Source organism: Mauremys reevesii, linkage group 21 (genome assembly GCF_016161935.1).
Source record: "Mauremys reevesii isolate NIE-2019 linkage group 21, ASM1616193v1, whole genome shotgun sequence".
Lineage (NCBI taxonomy): Eukaryota > Metazoa > Chordata > Testudines > Geoemydidae > Mauremys > Mauremys reevesii.
This window is the reverse complement of record NC_052643.1, coordinates 12,490,604-12,510,715: the sequence shown is the minus strand read 5'-3', so window position 1 is coordinate 12,510,715 and position 20,112 is coordinate 12,490,604. Positions and strand designations below refer to the sequence as shown.

The 20,112-nt window shown below is 47.6% G+C and overlaps 1 protein-coding gene across 5 annotated transcripts; it reads right to left on the bottom strand.

Moving 5' to 3' along the window:
- Nucleotides 1–6,618: 6,618 nt before the first annotated feature.
- Nucleotides 6,619–19,475, bottom strand: LOC120388053 (probable pleckstrin homology domain-containing family N member 1). 5 transcript variants are annotated; one of them, XM_039509604.1, is made up of 12 exons: nt 19,196–19,475; nt 18,600–18,690; nt 18,280–18,339; nt 17,791–17,937; nt 15,318–15,404; nt 14,378–14,450; nt 13,647–13,783; nt 11,416–11,562; nt 9,702–9,788; nt 8,654–8,729; nt 7,956–8,032; nt 6,619–7,320 (listed from the first exon to the last, which is right to left on the bottom strand). In XM_039509604.1, the coding sequence occupies exons 1-12, from the start codon at nt 19,282–19,284 to the stop codon at nt 7,249–7,251; spliced, it is 1,143 nt and encodes a 380-aa protein (XP_039365538.1). In that variant the 5' UTR covers nt 19,285–19,475; the 3' UTR covers nt 6,619–7,248. The 5 variants fall into 5 exon arrangements, with proteins under 5 accessions (XP_039365538.1, XP_039365539.1, XP_039365536.1 ...); XM_039509605.1 differs by having other exon boundaries at nt 6,619–8,032; nt 17,791–17,983; XM_039509602.1 differs by having other exon boundaries at nt 6,619–8,032.
- Between the last annotated feature and the right edge of the window lie 637 nt (nt 19,476–20,112).

Here is a 20,112-nt window from a genome sequence, read left to right as displayed (position 1 = left end):
AACTGTACTAAAAATCAAAGAAATCCAATTTTTTTCTTTGATGTGTTTTTCTGTCCTGGGATGCACAGGCAGCCAAGTTCTTTCCTTATGCTCAGCCAAGTTCCACAGGCCAACGCATCTCTGTACTTTTAAGGAGTTGCAAAAGCACTGGAGGAAGCTCAACATACAATGTTGTAAGTTTCTCCCTCCCCTCTCCCGCAAGGATTCTAAATCCACTTCTTAGGAGGCTATGCTAGGCTGAATAGGCTAAAGGCAGGTTCTGTCCGTTTGCTGGTTCTCCAGCAATTCAATCCCTCATAAAAATACCTCACATCTGATTTCTTTTGAGTTTCATTCCAAAACCTTAAAGCTAAATAAACCTGAAGTTAGTCCTCGTTTTCCTGCCCCAACTCAAATTCACTTCTTTCCCAAGTGGAAAATGTTGGGTGAGCCTGGAATGTGATTCGAGAAGGGAATGAGAACACAGACCAATTCCTGCTGACAATTACACCTGTGTAGCCTTATTGACTTCAGGGAGAACAGATTTTTGCACAAGAATAGATTTGGGTCCCTTCTGCTTTTTCACACCTGGTATAGGCAGAATCTCATTCACTTTCCACCCCTAACCTCTGAGCACTTTAAGGAAAAAAGATTTAAGCAAGGTCTGCTTGATTTACACAAGCAAACGAAACAGGAAGCTCTCCCTTCGTTCTACACCAGCCTGAAACAAACACCAGACCCAATGTAACAAGGGTGTCACTACAGCAGTCTTGGTGGGACTGTTCTTTTGAAAGATCCTTAATGGTTCTTTTAAGACGCTGATTTTCAATGAAGTCTTTTTGTTCGGGGTCGGGGCAGAGAACACAACAGGGAACAGCTCTGTTCTGTCAACTCCTAGTCGTTCAAAAGCTTGAAAGGCTTTAGATTAAGTTTGTTTAATGTTCCTATGGTGATTCTAGGAGGAAGGCAGCCTAAGAGAAGGACATCGGAGCTAGCCCTCGTGCTATCTCTTGCTCAGAAGTATCTGTTCGAAGAATTGCGTGTTGCGAGAGTAGAATAAACATGTTAATTTTATATAAATAAATAAATATGCAAATATGTATGTAGGGAAATGTTTGATGACTTCATCATTTTTGTTTACAATATGTCATTCATACTTAGGCCTTTCCCTCCCATTAGCCGTAGGCCCCTCATAACCTTAATCTGGCCCTGCCTGTGCCTTCCAACAGCTCTGCCCACACTCCAAACCAGCAGTATCATCTACTATTGTAATCCTCCCTCCCCTCTCACCACCTCCTCTGCTTTAGAAACGGGGGATTTCCAGGCAGCCAGGTAAGCCACTTTTCCAGCTACTTAGTACCATTAGAGCTGGAGAACAGCGCTTAGATAACGCTAACGTGGACAAGAAGGAGAAGCCAAACTGTTGGATAGTCTGGGGACTAGCAGAACAGTCTCAGCTCTCGATGGACAAGCAGGTGACTGTCTGTTAGTACTGATGCACTGAACACAGCTACAGTCCACGGGGGAAGTTTGCAGAGTGGCCCATCCACTTTATGCCTGGCTAACGAAACATTTCTACTTCCTACCTATCTGACTGCTCACCAAGGACTTATGATGGATGGAAAAATCAGTTCAGTTCTTGGCGTCTCACGGTTCTGATTCAGGGGGGAAGCCCCAGACTGTACGTGATTGTAAGTCCTGGGACATTTCAGCAACAGATGTTTGAGATGTGGTTCAAAGAAAACAAAAGTTACCTATTCAGAGTCCCTAGGCAAAGAAATCTTCATACAGTACAGGTTCCGTTCAGAGAGCTCTGTATCTTTATTTGGATCTGTGTTTGTGTCACTGCAAAATTGGAATTTGAGTTCAGGTCTAAATTTCAGTCCCAATCCCCAAAGCATGTGTATGCACACGCGCACACACCCACTCACACTCTCGCTCTCCAATATACAATGAAACCTATTCAAAAGTATATGTATAGTATTTTCAAATACATAAAAGGTTGTTACAAGGCGGAAGGAGAAAAATTGTTCTTCTTAACCTCTGAGGATAGGACAAGAAGCAATGGGCTTAAATTGCAGCAAGGGCAGTTTAGGTTGGACATTAGGAAAAACTTCCTAACTGTCAGGGTGGTTAAGCACTGGAATAAATTGCCTAGGGAGGTGTGGAATCTCCATCATTGGGGATATTTAAGAACCGGTTGGACAAACACCTGAAAGGGATGGTCTATATAATACTTAGTCCTGCCATGAGTACAGGGGACTGGACTAGATGACCTCTCTAGGTCTCTTCCAGTTCTATGATTCCATACAAGACACCATCCTTCCTGGAAACTATCTTGACCCTAAGAAAGTGACCCCTAGAATGTCTCAAGCATATTGCGTTCAGTTCTTCTTCTCTTTTTATCAGAAGAGCCACGTCCGTCTAGCACCGGTCATTTGTCAAGCCCTCAAGCCTCCCTCAAGACAGATTTTACTGTTCACGGAAAATACACAAGAGGTCATGGACAGACCAGAAGTCTGATTAAGCTGTGACCCAAAGGCAGATTTCTTAGAAACGGCCACCATTTCCTGAGTTGCCTGATGCTCGCTTGGTTGTTTATGATAAGAAACAAAACTGTGGGCGGTCAGTTACCATTCTAGATGATAGCCTGGACCAGTGGCTTATGGATGGAGAATTCATGTTGCGTTCTGGAAACACCAGGAGTAGCTCTTGAAACAAAAATTAAAGGCCCAATCCTGCAGCTCTTACATGAGTAATGTGAGTTGTTCCATAGTAGCCAATGGGAGCTGTGGGGACTCAGCACCTTTACATATCAGGCCGTTGCTTTAGGCTCCTAAATATGGATGTAATATGGAACGGGAGGTGCCGACCTCGCTTGATTAGGTTTAAAAGCCAGTCACTAGCAAACTTGACTGCAACCAGCTAGCAGCTGACAGTGGAGATCAGCGTTTCTGTGGCAGTTCGGTTTGCCCCCCATTTCTTTTTTTCTAGAAATAGGGTCTAGGAGAGGAAGACGATGGCTACTGAGGCAGCACTAGAAGTGACCTGAGGAGGCGAGAAGACAAAGAAGATGGCCGGATACATAAGCTGCAGGATGTACAGCATCCTTGAGTGAGTATCTGCGGGAAGCTACTTATGCATGAAATTCACTTGACAGAGCTCATGGCAGAGAAGATCCAAGGCTTAGAGATGCCCCTGGAGATGATGGAATTCAGACAAGGATTTGAAGGTATAATGCAGGAGAGAGCAGGTGACCCAGACAACTCGAGAATTGCAGACACCTGCTGAACAAAAGGACCTGGAGGGTGAAATGCCAGAAGAGGAGGGTGATCCATGGGAGAACATGACCATGAGAACAAGGCAGAGGAAAAGAACAGCTAGTGGTGGCTGAGTAACAGGTTTGCTGCACTGGGATATGAGAAGGAGGAGGAGGCAGACAATGGGGCGGTGAGGAAGGAAAGAAGGGAAGCCAGTCCCTGCAGAAGAGAGTAAGAGATGATAGAGATTGCCAGGGGCCAGAGCCTAAGGAAAAATGAGGATGAAGTATAGAGAAACTGCAAGACAGGACATAAAACAGATTCATACCAACACAAGGAAGAGACAGGTCTATGTTCATGGCAGATAAATTCAAACTGGAACAGCTGCAGAGAAAAGCTACGAGGATGATCAGGGGGATGCAGGGCCTATCTTATGAGAGGCAACTGGAAGAGCTTGGCTTGTTTGACCTAGAGAAAAGGAAATATGGAGATATGATTACTGTGACTCAAGGATGCTCTTGATGCCAACTGGCACAGGACATGGGCACAGGGATCCCGTGGATTCACCAACAGGGATTGTGTAGTTCTCTACTGAAAGCCTGTGTGGCACTGGTCATCCTAACCGTTGTGAGATGTATGGACAGAGAATAAGTGGGGAATTGTGTATATATACTAAAAATATGTTTGCTAGGTCTGTAGGTAAAAGCAGGCCAGTGAAAGGTAGCGTGTCTTGCGCGTCCATTAGGCGACCCTAGGCAGGGGATCTAGTAGTTAAAAGAGAAAAAGTCTCCAGCCTGCCAGACCCATTAGCACAACACTGAAACTGTTAAAGAGCCATCAAGTGGTAATGCAGCCATTTAACAGGCATTTGCCAACCCCCAGGTATCTACTGTCAGTTTCTGAATGTACTGACAAAATCAGCTGTGCATGACTGTCATATGTACTCAGAACACGTCAGTCTACAGGACCTTAGTTTAAAATTTGCTTTAAAAATATTTCATTAGTGAGTTGGTGAAGATTATAAAATCACATCTCTAAAAATTCCTTGCATAGATTTTTAGATGCACAATCATCTTTAGCCTTAAATGCTGGGATCTTCAGACATATGGCTTTTTAAATAAATTCTTCAAAAGACCCCCCTTATCTAAAATACACATTTTAATTACTATAGTAAAAAAACTTACTTCCAAAGTCTTCCTGTCCTTTCTGTCCATCCATTTCTCCCTTCTCCCCCCCCCCCCACCCCCCCAAATGAAGGAAGCAACAGCCCTTTGCTTCCAGATAGCTGGACAGAGAGTCTCCCTTTCTTTACTTCTGACTAGCTGATGAACTAGTTTTAAGCAAAATCAGTACCTTAGTAAGATATAAAATCCTTTGTTATGTCTAAAATCTTTGGAAACATATTTTTTAAAGTTGGTGAAATTTCATAAACGTGTATTGTTATGGAGATCACACACAGTAAATTAGTGTTCCCTTTTTCTAAAAACAATGAACATTGTTGTGAACACACGAAACCTCTGTGACCGATTAATTTAAAATAATGTCTGTTTCAATGAGTTAAATGTGTAGTAATCTGGACTGATTACTTAATGAAGGCTTAAGAGTACATTTAAAATATAAAATCACCTTAGAAATACTGATTAAGAAAAGGGAAAACAGAGAAGAGCTGCATCATGTATTCCATAATATTTAATGTTGGAGTCAGCAAGCCAGCTGACTCACCCTTACTACAAAGTTTTTGCAAATAAATGTCTGGCAAACTTCAGGGCATATCAAAAAAACCTGTGACTGACATTTTTTATTCCCAAGTTTAGTGCTTTTAATTAGGTACCTTCTGCACGTCCATTCTGCGTGAGGGAGAGGATACAGGGGTCTCTGCGGGGGACCTGTGACTCTCCGCCACCATGAGGCAGGCCCGGCGTCTTGTTGTTCTTTCTGCCTTGTCTCTCCGGCCCCGCCGAGCTGCGAGCTCAGGCTGCCGTCGGGCATAGGGGCAGCAGTTTAATAATACTGCATAGGGCCCCATAAATCCTAAGGATGGCCCTGGGGGTGCCAGAAAGCGGTGCCCTGGCTCGGCAGGGAGGAGCCGCCTTCCAGAGGCACCGGAGAGCCAGAGCGTCGACTTGCAGGGGCAGCGAGCCCCAACCATGGAGGAGCCAGCGCGCCGCAAGGGGGCAGGAGCCCTGCAAAGGCTGCAGCGCTGCTAGCGGGAAGCAGCCGCGCCCCCCCCCCTCCTGCCCAGACTGCGGCCTGGCGCGCCCCCCCCGGGGGCTCCTGCAGGCTACAGCAGATGCATGCGGGCAGAGGCCCCCGTGCGCCCCCCCCTCCGGCTCCTCCCTCGCCGCGCTCGGGCTCTGTGGCTCCCAGGCGTGTGAGCCGCCGCCGGGCACAGGGCCCTGAGCCTGCTCCAGGAGGGGCAGCAGTGGCAGTGGCTCACACGCTCGGGAGCGCAGCAAGGGAGGAGCCAGGGGGGTGCACGGGGGCCTCTGCCCGCATGCATCTGCTGCAGGAGCCCCCAGAAGGCAGCTCCTCTCTGCCGAGCTGCTGCAGCGGCCCAAGCCCGGCAAAGCCAGTGACTGGACTCTGGGTGGGGGCCGCCGGGGTGGGGTGGGGAGGGCTCATGGGGGGGCTGTGCACCCTCTAGGGGAGTTCAGGGGGCGGGGGAGGGGGAATCTGGTCTGGGGAGCAGCCCCTGGGCGCGGCTGGCCCCTGGCGTCTATAAAGGCTCGTTGGGATTTACACCTCAATGAACCGATGTTACGGGGGGCTTGATTTTGTGAAAAGGGAATCTCGATCCATCTGGTTGAAAACACTGGGAAAAGGACTCGGGATAAGCTATCTTGTAGGAGACAGGGGAATGCCTCGTTTGAAGTTTAGGCTCTAGGAAGTATGGCATGAGTCTGTGTTCTGTGTAACCATTTGTGTCCAATATTCTTACTCACCATCACTTGAATCTCTGTTTTTAATAATAAACGTATTCTTGTTTTCTCTCTCTCTATATACATATCTAAGTGTGGTGGGTTCAGTAAAGTGGGGCTCCTGATTTGACTTTTGCAAGCTTTGGGAATAGCGGATCTGAGAGTTCTGGGAGTCCTCAGTGGACCAGGAGCTGCGTGCTCCAGAGGGATGCTCGGAGGACTCAGGGGTCAGTGTGTGCTTATTGCTAACTCCCAGAGAGGGTGCATGAGGCCAGTGGAAGCCTGGAAGGGAGTTCTTGTGTTGCCAGAGGCTGGTGGTTTCAGGGAGCCGATCCACAGCAAGCACGGCCCACTGCCTCATGCTATGGACAGGTGGTAGTGAGGTGCCTCAGAACCTGGGAAGTGACCCAATTACTCTCTTTAAATACGTCCAGGGGGTGGGGGGAAGGGTAAACACCAGGGAGGGAGAAGAGCTATTTAAGCTAAAGGACAACGTTAGCATAAGAACAAATGGGGATAAACTGGCCCTAAACCAATCCAGGCTGGGAATTAGAAGAGGGTTTCTAACCATCCAAGGAGTGAGGTCCTGGGACAGCCTCCCAGTAGGGCCCGGGCTATACGGGAGGTCAGCCTAGATGATTGGGCGGTCCCGTCTGGCCTTAAACTCTATAACAGGAAGGCTCCTTTCTGCACAAGGCTTGGACTTTTATCCATCCTATTTACACACTACTTTAGGTTATTTCTCTCTCCAAGAAGCAGCAGCCAATAAATAAAGTGATCAAACCAGGAAGGATTCCTCCCCAAGGAGTCTGATCAACCGGGATTATATCCAGGGGGTTCCAACAGGCCATCGGGAACAGCAGCTAACCTGGGCACGAATGAATGAGTCCAGCCAGGGACCGTACCCCACAGGGTAGGTTCAGATCGAGGCCTCACAATTCAACCTTCTCAGTCTGAAGGGGTTTGGATTCAAGTTGTTTCTGGGCCATCTCTAGTTTTGCCAATGGGGGGCTCCTTCCTCCAGCATCCTGAGCCATCAATTTGGCCCCTCTAGTCAGCGCTGTCACTGGGTGCTAGCCTTTTCCATGGCTCTAACGCTGCAGTGATTTCTTCGGCACCATTGGTGGTGGCTGGACAGTCACAGTGTCAAGGATTTGCTCAGGCTGGAACAGATTGATGTCAGCAGATTAATGCACTAATACAGCAATGCTGCTGGAAAGATTTCAAGCGCTTTTAAGATTTTAAGCATTCAGAAAAGGTGCAGCCTGTCTCAATCCAAGTTCTCAAGGGGCTCAGAGCTTTTCTACTTTTAAAATCTTGCAGCCCAGTTCACCATCACCCTTTTGTGAACCCCAAGTATGGTGCAGACGCAACCAAATGTTCAGTATATGCCATGTGTCTCCCTTTCTGCATGATCCACAGAGCATATCACTCTACTAACAGTGACTAGCTAGTGGTCTCTGCCCTTTAGGTCAAGCTGTAGCGGCTTATGCTTTCTGCAGTGGAGGCGGGGTGTTCAAACCTCCAGGATGATTGCATGTGATGCACACACACATTCTGATTAGGAAAAAGTATTGTGGTCCCCCATGATGAACCCTTTAGGTGGGAGGGTGAGTTCCAAGGAAGCTGAATAGTCACCCTGAGTGCTAACTGGTTTTGAATCATGGAGGACCCTTATTGGGGAGGGGAGTAGGATAAGCAGTTGTGTGTAAGGTTGAGAAAGTCCCAGGTTGGAAAAGCAGAAGCCGCAACAGCCACAGAGCAAAGGTGGTGTATGGGGGTCATATCTGATGAGGACCTTTTGTAGGTAGAAGAGGCATTTTTCATAATCTTCAGCGGTGGAGCAGGCGACCAGGATCGGTTCCGTCAGGCTTCCTGCCAAGAGAACAGTGAGGCATGTGGGAACATTTTGGTGCAGGAATAGTCCACACATCCTTCTTCTTGGCCCATGTGTTATCAGCCTATGCTGGGAGAGGGCACAGGTATTCCAGCTGTGTCCCAGCAGGCAAAGAGTTAACCCCCCTCTTCTCCTCCTCCTCCCCTCCCTACACCTGCTCAGACCTCTCACAGGTGTACAGGGTGGAGTAATGAGACAGGGCTGGAGCAGATGGGCCAATCAGGCAACACAGAAGACCATAAAAGCCTGATAGCCAGCAGCAAGGTGAGTGCATTGGGTGGGGGTGGGGGTGGGGAGTGCTCCGGCCTGGGTTGGGTGTAGCCTGAGCGGAGGGGTGTGGATGGGAGAGGAGGCTGATTTTCTGTAGCTAGGCAGGGCTCAGCTAATGACTGGGAAGAGGATTCTTCAGTGAGGCTGCTGGACACAGGCAGCGCCTGTAGCCCCATTAGCTAAACACAGCCTGTCTATCCTAGTGTCCTCACCTGGGGCCACCTTACCACAGGCCTGGACTAAACAGTTAGGGAAGGGACAGCTGATTCCATTGCAAAAATCCTCATGGCACAATCAGTTCTCACCACGCCCATCAATCCCTGGCATACCTGTGATTTCAAATTCCAGCCGCCCCAGCACAGCAGATTTCTCCTTTGCTTGGATCCCAGCTAGAGGGAGTTTTCCCTTCAAAGAGAAAAGGAAAGAGAAAATGCCTGCAGTGTATAGGCACAAGGTAGCACCCCTCTAACAGAGCTCATGGGGTGCTATGTTACAGAAGCTGCTAGCCTCCAGTAAGAGCGGCAGGATGTATGTAGCTAGGCCTTGCATGTTTGTGTCTATTTAGCAAATATGGATATTTAGAACCCAGCCCTCTCCCTGGGGTTCCTTCGTGTTATTTTTGTTGCAGCCAGAGCAAAAGATGCAGCAGTGCTCTTATAATTGCAGTTCCTTGGAAAGTAACTGCCTCTGTTTCTGCAGCGCTGTTGTAGCGGTGTCGGTCCCAGGATATTAGAGAGACAAGGTGGGGGAGAAGATGGTCCAATAAAAGAGATTTGCTCACCCACCTTGTCATGCTCAGTTTCTGTTACTCAGCAGTGCAGATGCCAAGCCATGTGGCGACTGCTTTGAAGTTTAGGAGCTGAAGTTACCTTGAGCCTCCTGGGGGTTAGCTCTGAGCTAGGGCAGAAATGGAGCTCAGAGGCCATTTGATACACCCCCACACTGGTTTTTAAGGACTCTAACAGAGCCTTACTGGGAATTGCCAAGTCCTGGAGTCAGAGAAGAGGTGGCGGAAATGAGAAGGGGGATGAAGTTACCAAGTGTGTCTCCTCAGACTAGTGCAGGGTTGCCCAGTCTAGTATTAACTATCCCAAGCACGGCAGTTTCCACAGCTGGGGGAAGACTCCACCGCTCTCATTGTTAGGACACGTTTCCTGATATTCAGTTCAAGTTTTCCTTAGCTCAGCTTTATCCCATAACTCCTCGTTATTCCTCCCTGGGCCACCTTAATCAACCCCCTCCCTCCTTGGTGCTTATACCCTTCCAGCACCTGTATGGTGGTTCTTGGATTCCGCCCTTAGCTCTCACTGAACCATGCACTACAGGCTCGGTAACCTTTCTCCCCAAGTCAGTCCCCACGCCTGCTTCATTATTTACCTCATAGGCAATGGCGGTTCTCTCTCTGTCTACGGAGAGGAAAACCAGATCCTCTGGAAACAGCACCAGCAGCCTCTCTTTAAAGTCCTGCAGAGAGAGGTACATAGCACCGCTTGGAGACATCAAAGTCACTAACTTGTACTGAATAGGGCAGCCTTAGCTTGAAGGCAGAATGTGTGGTGATGTAAAATGGGTGTGGAGAGAGACCCTAAATCACAGGGTCACTTTCAAGCATTCAGTCATCATCATTGCACACCCCACAAGCAGGTATTTTCCCTTTCTTTGCTAGAGCTGCAATATAAAATATTGACAGGTCATCTGTCATGGAACGCTAGGCTGCATTATACTATTCGGACACTAGGTGGCACGATGTGCAAAATACCTTATTAAAGCCAGCCTTTGCCATGCCTGGCAGAGCATTAAAGGATCTTAAGATGAAGACATCTGGTGTGTATAAGCAACAGGGGCGGCTCCAGGCACCAGCACGCCAAGTGTGTGCCTGGGGCGGCAAGCCACAGGGGGCGCTCTGCTGGTCGCCACGAGGGCAGCAGGCAGGTTGCCTTCGGCGGCTTGCCTGCGGAGGGTCCGCTGGTCCCGCGGCTTCGGCGGACCTCCCGCAGGTGTGCTGCCGAATCCGCAGGACCGGGGACCTCCCACGGGCAAGCCGCCGAAGGGGCAGCAAAATACTTAGAGCCGCCCCTGATAAGCAACCTCTGTAGCCAGTCCACATCTGGGACAGAAACACATGACAACATCCTCTACAGTATATCTGAGAGAGAATACACAAGGCTTATGAAACTGATCAATTTAGAATCTGTGTTGTCATTTCCTCCCTCACAGATGGCTGCATGTAAATGCCATGTGTCTGGGTGTTTGTATAGGTATGTACCTCACAAAACACAGGTATTTGATACCTTATGAGTAGGGTGACCAGATGTCCCTATTTTGTAGGGACAGTCCCAATATTTGGGGCATTTTCTTCTATAGGTATCTATTACCCCCTACCCCCGTCCCGATTTTTCAGACTTGCTGTCTTGTCACCCTACTTCTGAGGGATATTTTACATACCCACAAATCATCTGTGTCTGTCTCTTTGATACTGTGGGATCCTTTTTCACTAGACTATGTGGCTGACTCTTGATTTCTTTTAGATTACTTGTGGAATAATAATGCTGCACAAGCCAAAAGTCATTGATGATTCATTTAGGGTTTCCCAGCCCATGAGAATTCTTGAGATTTAGAAAAGTTCTGCCATTTTAAATTGGGAAGAAACATTGTAATCTCGAAACTTCTTGTGAACCAACAAACAGTGACAAAATTCCAGTTTGGGTTAATCAGATCATTTGCTTTTGACAATTTTGAAATGTTTTATTTAAATTTTGACATTTCCACCCTTCTAAATTTTGTTTGACTCTAAATTTACTAAAATTTTGAAATGAAGTGTCATCTAGCCTCAAAAAAAAAAAAAACCCAACACTTTTCATTTCAGAAATGTATGTTTCTCGGACAGTTTTGGTTTTGAGGCATCGGCATTTTATGGTGAAAAACTGGTAGGTTGAAAAATTCCTGACCAGCTGTTGTTTCCATATGCACTCATCTAGCTAGGATCCCAGGCTATCTCAGCCCAGTGACTCCATGTGAACCCAAGCTCCAGATGCTTCTAGTCCTTCTAAGGTGATCCACATGTTTTAGAGCAATAGATGCTGTACGTTACCCCCATGCTGGCATAAGCCACTTGCACCATGGCCAGGTAGTGTATCCGTCCTAGGTGCTGGATGGGTTTCCCTTCCCACTTCAGAATGGTGGTGTAAAACAGATGCTTCATCAGCTTCCGTTTCTTCCACTGCTCATCACATGGAACCTTTTCCGAGACACATCAGAATGCAATACAGAAGAGAATAAAAATAGAAGTGTGATGTTTGTTAGAGGTTTGAAGGTGTTAGATGAATGTTCCACTGTTTATGACATTAGCATAGGATTTAAGAGAGCTGGGCTCGAGTCCCTTCTCTGCCCCAGACTTCCTGTGCGACATTGGGCAAGTCACATAGCCACTCTGCACCTCAGTTTCCCACCTGTAAAATGGGGATATTAACACGGCTTTGCCTCACAGGGATGTTGTGAGGCTAAAGATATTACAGATTGTGAAGTGCTTAGATACTAGAGGAATGGGGTCCATATAAGTACCTTAGATAAATTTGCATCTGAAGCTAAACTTGCCCCAGGTTTGAGAGGGGACATTTCGTGTGATGTGAGGTTCTGTTTTGGCCCTGTTATAGAAATGGGCCTGATCCAAATGAGAATTTTCCCCAAATTCAAAGCAGTTTGGGCCTAGAGTTCTTAATCAGGCCTGTCTCTAAATGGCATAAGAATAAGCCTGAACACCCCTTCCCCTTGTGGGGAGATCTGAGAAAAATATTTAGTCAAGGCCTTTCTCACCAACCAACCACCGGGGCCTATTCTCTCCCTGTCCCTGAGATTTTACACACTTCAGGTTGTTCAGTCCCCCGTGCAATCTGTAAGCCCTACAGCACAGCTACGTTTTAGCACATAGGAGCAGTGGGGATAATCAAGCGGTGCCTTGGTCTGGCTGCACTGGAGTGGAGTCGGCCTTTCTCTGAAAGGGAGACTTAGTGATGGACAGGTTGGGTGAAGCAGCCATTGCTGGAAGGGGGATGAGCTGCTAAGGGTATGGGAGTTACGCATGGGTTAGGTGGGCTTACCCCATAGCACACAATAAAGGCCTAATCCGTATCTAGTGGGCCATTGATTAGCATTGCGTTAGTAGATGTATATGCAATGGAGATGTAGGTTTTGTAGGCCTCTGTGTGTGTTACAACAGCTGTATAATCTTTTAGAGATGGAAAAGTGTGAACAAAAGTTCCTGGCAAAGAATATTAAGATCTGAACACCCTGTTATTGTATTTTGGGGGCGTGTAGGGAAAACAAGGAAAGTCCCTGTCATGTACCAGGATGGCTAGGTTTGTTATTGCTAAAAAGGGGAATAAGATCTAAGAGAGGTGGGTTTGTCGGCTTTCTTTGGGTTTGTGAGGTAACCTGTGGGCCTGGTTGAATTGGTCCTGAAACATCCTTACACTAAGTAGGTGATTGGAAGAAGAGGACCCTTAATTGAACTTTCAGGCGGTCAGGCTCGAGAGAGGAGTGACGGACTAGGCTGGGTCTGGGCTTATCTGAACCTTTCCTAGTTAGAAACATGAAGACAGAATTTGAAGGGGAGAACTGGATGAAAAACCTTAAGAATATTCACTGCGTTAAAATATGCCACCCCAACTGCATGACTATTCTCAACCTCAGTGTACGCCTGTCCTCTGGTAGCACTTCATGGTATTGTGTGTGGCTTATGAGGCTCTGTATGGGACAGGCCAGTAGACACTTCAGACCAAATCTTCCTTTTTGGGACAGTAACTAATGGGAAGGTTGAATGTCTGGCCTGACTAACCATTTCCCTATGGTCTGTCAATCACAGCCCCGTTCTGTGCCTCAGAAAACCAGCCGTTCGGCTGACTGTGTCTCAGCCAGTTAGAAAAACTAAATGTCAGTGGTATGAAAGTTCATAGTGTGTTTAGCAGACTTGGTCTCTACAGCCTATGATGGATCTGTGGTGTCCTCAGGGTGTACACTGGCTTGGAGGAAAGGGTGACATCTCCCTCTAGAGTTTGCCTCCAGCCACCAGAACAGGTTGTTAATTGTCAGTTCAGGTAGCACAGGGTTGTGCGTGGGGTGGCTGGGCTCACTGCAGCTGATGGGCCTGGTGGCCATCGCTCTGGTATTTTGTTTCTGGCCTCGGTGCATCATACCCCCATCTGGGAATGCACAGAGGACTTCAGTCTCTCTGAACTCAGGAGCCACGAATGTTTCTTGTCCCCATCCCATTCACTTTGCATCTACTCTGGGCTTTACCCACCACCACCAGCAAGGCAGCCTCACCAGGAAAGAAATGATATTGCTGGGGTGGGCTGGACAGTGAGCATTTGCCATCTTGATGTGCTGCTGGATGCTGAGAATCCAGATGTGGAATTCAGCTGGACTCAGGCATGAGATGATCCTGGATTCTATCATGGGCCCTATGGAAGGAAACACACAGCTCTGGCATCCCAGGAAGAAGACAGAACTGCCTCTGGGTCTGATGGGTAAATCCTCCCAGCACCCCAAGACTTCACAAGCTGGTAGCCAGCCTTGCAGGCATCTCCTTTGGGACCAGTTCTATTCCTGATCCTGAGACAAGCTCATCTTGTGGTCCGTGATGGTGGGTTCTGGGCTAGTCCCCATCAGAACTAGACAATTTTCCTGCTCTGCTTGAAAAGACACTGGCCTCTAACAGATGGGCTCAGCACTTTGAGGGAGCAGATTCAGGAGGATCTATCATTTAGGGTCACTTTAGCACGAAGGGTCACAGTTAACAGTGAATCTTTGCTTGCTTGAGAATCAGTGGCTGCTGCATTTACATGTGAAGATTGGGAATCCCAATGCCCCTAGCCCTGCCTGGGCCTTATCCCTGTTGCATGCGCTTGGCACACGGGTGCCCCTGTTCTCGGGAAGAGGGACGAGGTGCTGCCTGGAATGAGCACAGGGGGACAAGTGGCCCTCTTTCCCCTGTCATCACAAGAGGATCTTCCACCTGTTTAAGCCTTTCACAGGCGTCTAGAAAGAAGGCTTACCCGTCATTTCAAACATGCAGCCGGTGTCACTCGGCACATTCCTCACGCTCATCCCCGCCAGCGGAAGCAGGCCCTGCAGCAGTGGGGAATTACTGTTAGAAAGCAATCATTGTGACGCCCTCCTCTCCGCGCTCTCTCAGTCACGCACTCTCCCATAACGCCAGGTTCTACTTCCCCCACATCCAGTGTTTCCCTGCCTCCTGAAAGCTGGTCCCCTACTTCAGGAAAATGAAATGCCACTTGGGCCCAGTTCTTTCAAGGGAGGCAGCATCACCTAGTTGCTAGAGCACTGGAATGGAACTCAGGAGACATGGGTTTGATTTCTGGCTCTGCCGATGACCTTGGGCAAGTAATTGCCCTGCTCTGTGTCTCTGTTTCCCCATCTGTAAAATGGAGATAATGATGCTGACATCCTTTGTAAAGAATCTGTGGATGAAATCTAGTTCTGTTTTGAGCTCTAGGGATGGAAAGTGATTGGAAGAGTGTGTATTGCTATTATTCAACCCTGCCATGCGGTGTTAAAGGGCTCCCCATGCTAATTCCTACACTTACTGTGCCTCTCCCCCCCATCACCCTGCCAGGTTGGCACACCCCCAGCTTTGGGCAACATGCCTTACTCTTTGATTTGGTTCCTGTAGCTCATAATTCTGTACATCTGTGATTTCCTTCTCTCCCTTCTGTTGTCTCTTCCCTCCTCATCACGCCCCGATGATGGTCAGGCCTGGACTCCCTCTGGTTTCCTCTGCTTTGGAGGCCCACAGATCGGGACGCTCCTTTTGTAGCTAGAGAGTTTTCTAGCTGAGCCCCTGTTCTGATATTTAGTTACTGTATTTGTGCCACAGACATACAGCAAAGGGATAGCTTGGTGCCTTGGTGGATGAAGCCCAGTGCTCCAATGAACTGGGGCTCTACACGGTACAAAGGGAACCCTGTGTTTTACCTGGTAGACAAACGCCTTCTTCATGTGATCCACTGACAGAATCAACAGCTGGAAGGGGAACAGCACAATGTACCGTTCGGACATCTCCTGTGGAAATAAGGTTTTATTATCATTGTCGTCCTAAAATGTTAAGGCCTATTTAAAATAAAATATGATCGAGATTAAATTTCCCCAAGCTCCTTGCCTTACCCGTTCTTCATCACTGCAGTATTTCATACATCTATACGTGCTCACAGTTCCAATAGGCCAGGTTGTTTAAGGGCCGTAGAAGGGAGCTATGAGCTGTGCTGTGTAATGTAGCAGATGGCCCGGGGTGAACCAAAATTCAAGCAAATCGCTACTCTGATTACATGGCCATTCTATAGCACCTTTCCTCGGAGGATCTCAAACACGAATGAACTAACCACAACGCTGCTGTGAGACAAGGAGTGTAGATATTATTTATCCCCATTTTAGCTGCCTCTGTTCGCCTTAAGTTCCCGGAGAGCTCCTGTGTAGACGTGACCTGAGACATCAGGCTGAGTTTTTCTCAGCTGGAATTCATTCAGTTGTGATCCCATGCAGATCTTACTGAGAGTCATGTTATTGGAGACAGTAACAAGGGGGGAGCCCTAGGATTGGCCTGGAAATGTTTTTTTATTCCTGAAACAATGAAATCCAAAGACTTGTTTTTATTATTTTATTTTATGTTATTTGGTGCCAGAAAACTAGATTAAAAAAAAAACTTTTTTTTTCTTTTCTTTTTTTGCTTTTTCATTAAAATATCTCAAAATTCTTTGGACATGCATATTTCCATTTAAACAAACGAAATGTCATGAACACAGCAATTTGAATGAAAAACGTCAACCAGTTCTAAGAAGCTTGTGTGAGACCTGTCCACCTTTAGCTGACTTTGGTGAAAAAAGCTGAATTTTTATCTTTCGCCATCAGTCCCAAATTCCCTCCCAGCAAAGTATGGCTCCAATTCTGCACTGGGATTTATAGATTTCGAGGCCAGAAGGGGCTGTGGTGATCATGTAGTCTGACCTCCTGTGTGATGCAGGACAGAGAACGCCCCCAAAAGAAGTCCCAGAGTGTATCTTTTAGAAAAACATCCAATCTTGATTTAAAAATGGTCAGTGATGGAAAATCTACCATGACCATTGGTAAATTATTCCAGTGGTTAATAACCCTCGTTGTTAAAAATTTACCTTGTTTCCTGTTGGACTTTGTCTAGCTTCAACTTCCAGACATTGGATTGTGTTATATCTGTGTCTGCTAGATTGACGAGCTCATGATTAAATATTTGTTCCCTATGTAGGTACTTAAAGATTGTAATCAAGTCACCCCTTAACCTTCTCATTTTTAAGAGAAATAGATTGAGCTCTTTGAGTTTGTCACTATAAGGCAGGTGTTTTCTATTCCTTTACTCATTCTTATGGCTCTTCTCTGAACCCTCTCCTATTTATCATCGTCCTTCTTGAATTGTAGTCACCAGAACGGGACACAGGATTCCAGCAGCAGTTGCACCGAGTGGCAAATATAGAGGTGAAATAACCTCTTTTCTCTTACATGAGATTCCCCTGTTAAGACATCCCAGGATCCCATTAACTCTTTTGGCCACAGCATTGCATTGAAGTGGGCTGTAGCCCACGAAAGCTTAAGCTCAAATAAATGTATTAGTCTCTAAGATGCCACAAGTACTCCTGTTCTTTTAGTATTGCATTGGAAGCTCATGTTCGGTTGATTATCTACCATTACACCTACATCTTTTTCAGAGTCACTGCTTCTCGGGATAGAGTCCCCCATTCTGTAAGTATGGCTCAGATTCTTTGTTTCCAGACATATACATTTATATGTAGCCATATTAAAATGCATATTATTTGCTGGCCCCACTTAACCACGCGATCGGGATCACTCTAAATCAGTGACCTGTCCTCTTTATTTTTTACCACTTCCCCAATTTTTGTGTCATCTGCAAACTTTATCAGTGATAATTGTATGTTTTGTTCCAGGTCAATGATAAAAAATGATAAATAGCGTAGGACCAAGAACCTAACCCTGCGGGTCCCCACTGAAAACAGACCCGCTCAATGACAAATCCCCATTTATAATTACATTTTCAGATCTATCAGTTAGCCAGTTTTTAATCCATTTAATGCGTGCCATGATCATTTTATATGGTTCTAGTTTTTTAATCACAAGGTTGTGCGGTACCAGGTCAAATGCCTTGCAGAAGTCTAAGTATATTACATCAGCACTACTACTTTCATCAACCAAACTTGTAAGCTCATCAAGAAATAAAAGATATCAGGTTAATTTGACAGGATCTGTTTTCCAAAATAGCATGACAGCAGATCCTGTTGTTGGCCCGAGGCCCAAATTACCCCACTTGTTCTGCTCCTACCATTTAAAAATACATTGCTTTCCCCCATGCATCTGGGAAATCCCTTGCTAAAGAGACAGAAGGTGCAGACAGGATGAGGATGGTTACCTCCATGTGACAGCTGCGCATAAGAACCAGTGAGGACCATACTATTTCCCCAAGGGAGTGGATGGTCCTCCCTTCCCAGCCAGTGATGGGCTGTGTGAACAGGACGTTCCTTAGTTCCTCCCGTGTTCTCCCCCACAGCACTTCTGCCTGGAAGCAAAAACAACGTCTCTTTATTAGCTTGATGGGAAGTGTCCTGAAAAACATGGAAACTGGAGGTGGAGCCAATGGAATCTAGGTGCAAACTCCTGGACATGGCTCTGGTGTTTGGATGTAAGGCTCAGAGAGGAAGGGATGGTCTTGGATTGAACTGAGACTCAGGAGACCTGGCCTCAGCTCCCAGCTCCTGCCCTTCATCTACTGTGAGATGGCTCCGTGTACAATGGGGCGAAGAGCATTGTGAGGTGCTCCTGGGGACAACACCCAGCATCTGAGCCTGTTTGTGGCCTCTAGGAGCTGCCCTGACACAAATCATAATGGCGTTAGACTCACCTGTGGGTTCAGCTCGCTGATCCTCCCCTGGAAATCTTCCTCTTCAGCTAGCCTCACGTTCTGTGAGAAACAGTGCGTGGATTTGTATGACTGTGCAAAAGTGGAGGGGAAAAGACCTCCCCGCACCCTGCGATAGTGAGACCCGTCCATCATTGTTTGGGGCTCAGGGCCTATCCATGTAATGGTGTCAGGCGCCTTACTGGAGTGGAAAAGCCTAAGCCGTGATGATGACATCATGCCCCATTGAAATAAACAGGCCCGGACTCTCCTACCTGACTCTACACGTGACTCTTGGCTTGTGAGATTCTGCTTATACTCACACCTCCTGTCTCTGTCGCAGTCTCTGTCGCGGTCACGGGGTCCCTGAGATGGAGGGAGCCTTCACTCTGAGCTTCTGAAATGGACCATTTTCTGTCATGGGAGAGGAAGGGACAGGAAACGGGAGATGAATAGGAGAGGTTCCTTTATTCACTTGTCCTGTGGGGTTTATCTAGACTGTGACATGGACGGGAAAGTTAATGTCATGTTCAGGCAGGAGACTAAATTCTGACATGGCCGTTTCAGCTTTTAACTGCTTGATTGCTAGGAATATTCCGGTGGGTTCTAGATCAGGGGTTCTCAAACTGGGGGTCGCGACCCCTCAGGGGGTCGCGGGGTTATTACATGGGGGGTCGTGAACTGTCAGTCTCCACCCCAAGCCCTGCTTTTCTTCCAGCATTTATAATGGTGTTAAATATAGGAAAATGTGTTTTTAATTTATAAGGGTGGGGGGGCTGCACTCAGAGGCTTGCTGTGTGAAAGGGGTCACCACTACAAAAGCTTGAGAACCACTGCTCTAGAAGGAAGGTAACCTCTGTGTATCCAGCAAGGCCATCGAGCCCTTCCAAACATCCAGATTCAAAGACATGCTGCCTACCTGCTACCACCTATTTCCAGCAGCTCCATCTCATCCTGGCACGTCCCCGCCGACGCAGCTCGCCGGGCGCTTATGCTGCAGCACCCCATCTCTTCTCACCAGCTCCCCCACGCAAGGCACCTGCCCTCAGTCACTTCAGCCCCCGGGGTCGGGTCTGAAATCACAGGCTGACGTGCTGACGTGGTCTCTAACAAATGGTCCGTAAGCATGAGGAGAAAGCACAGATGGTGGGAGGAGAACGTGCCTGCCCGTCCGCTTACTTGCTCTTTAAGAACATGCTTGGGTTAGAGGCAGGAAGATCTGAGATGTAAAAGTGTTTCCTGTTGGTCTGAAAACCTTTCCTCTCCCATCCCCCAGTGTCACAGCTTCCGGCTAAGGAGATGGGGGGAGGGATAAGCAAATGTGACAGTTTGGCTCTCAAACCCAACCAAAATAAAGAATGAACATCGCGCTCTGTAATGCACACCCGGAGGGATGCCGAGAGCAGCAGCCCCGGCAGCGTGGCAAGCCTGGGGGTACAACTAGGAATCACTTGATGAAAGGGAGGATTTGGGGACAAATTTCCAACTAGTGAGGCTGTGGCAGAGGGCTAGGAACCAACAGCTGAGCCAGCTGATCACGTAAACACCAGTTATTCCCCCGACCCCCACCCAGGTGGACCTGACTGTGCCTAATTAGTGCATAAGAATGGGCTGGGGGGAGACGAAAGAGTTAAGTAGCCCACTACAGAGGGGGTAGAAGAAAGCACGGGAAGGAGGTGCTGGCTAGCAGAGCCAGAACCAAGAATGATCTCTGGGTGGAGAGATCTCATCCCTCTCCTCTCCTCAGCAACTGGTACAGGTGATGTATGGATGAGTAAGGTGGTGGGAAGAGCCATGTAAGTAAACTCTATGCCGGGTGCTTAGCCATGGAAGGGC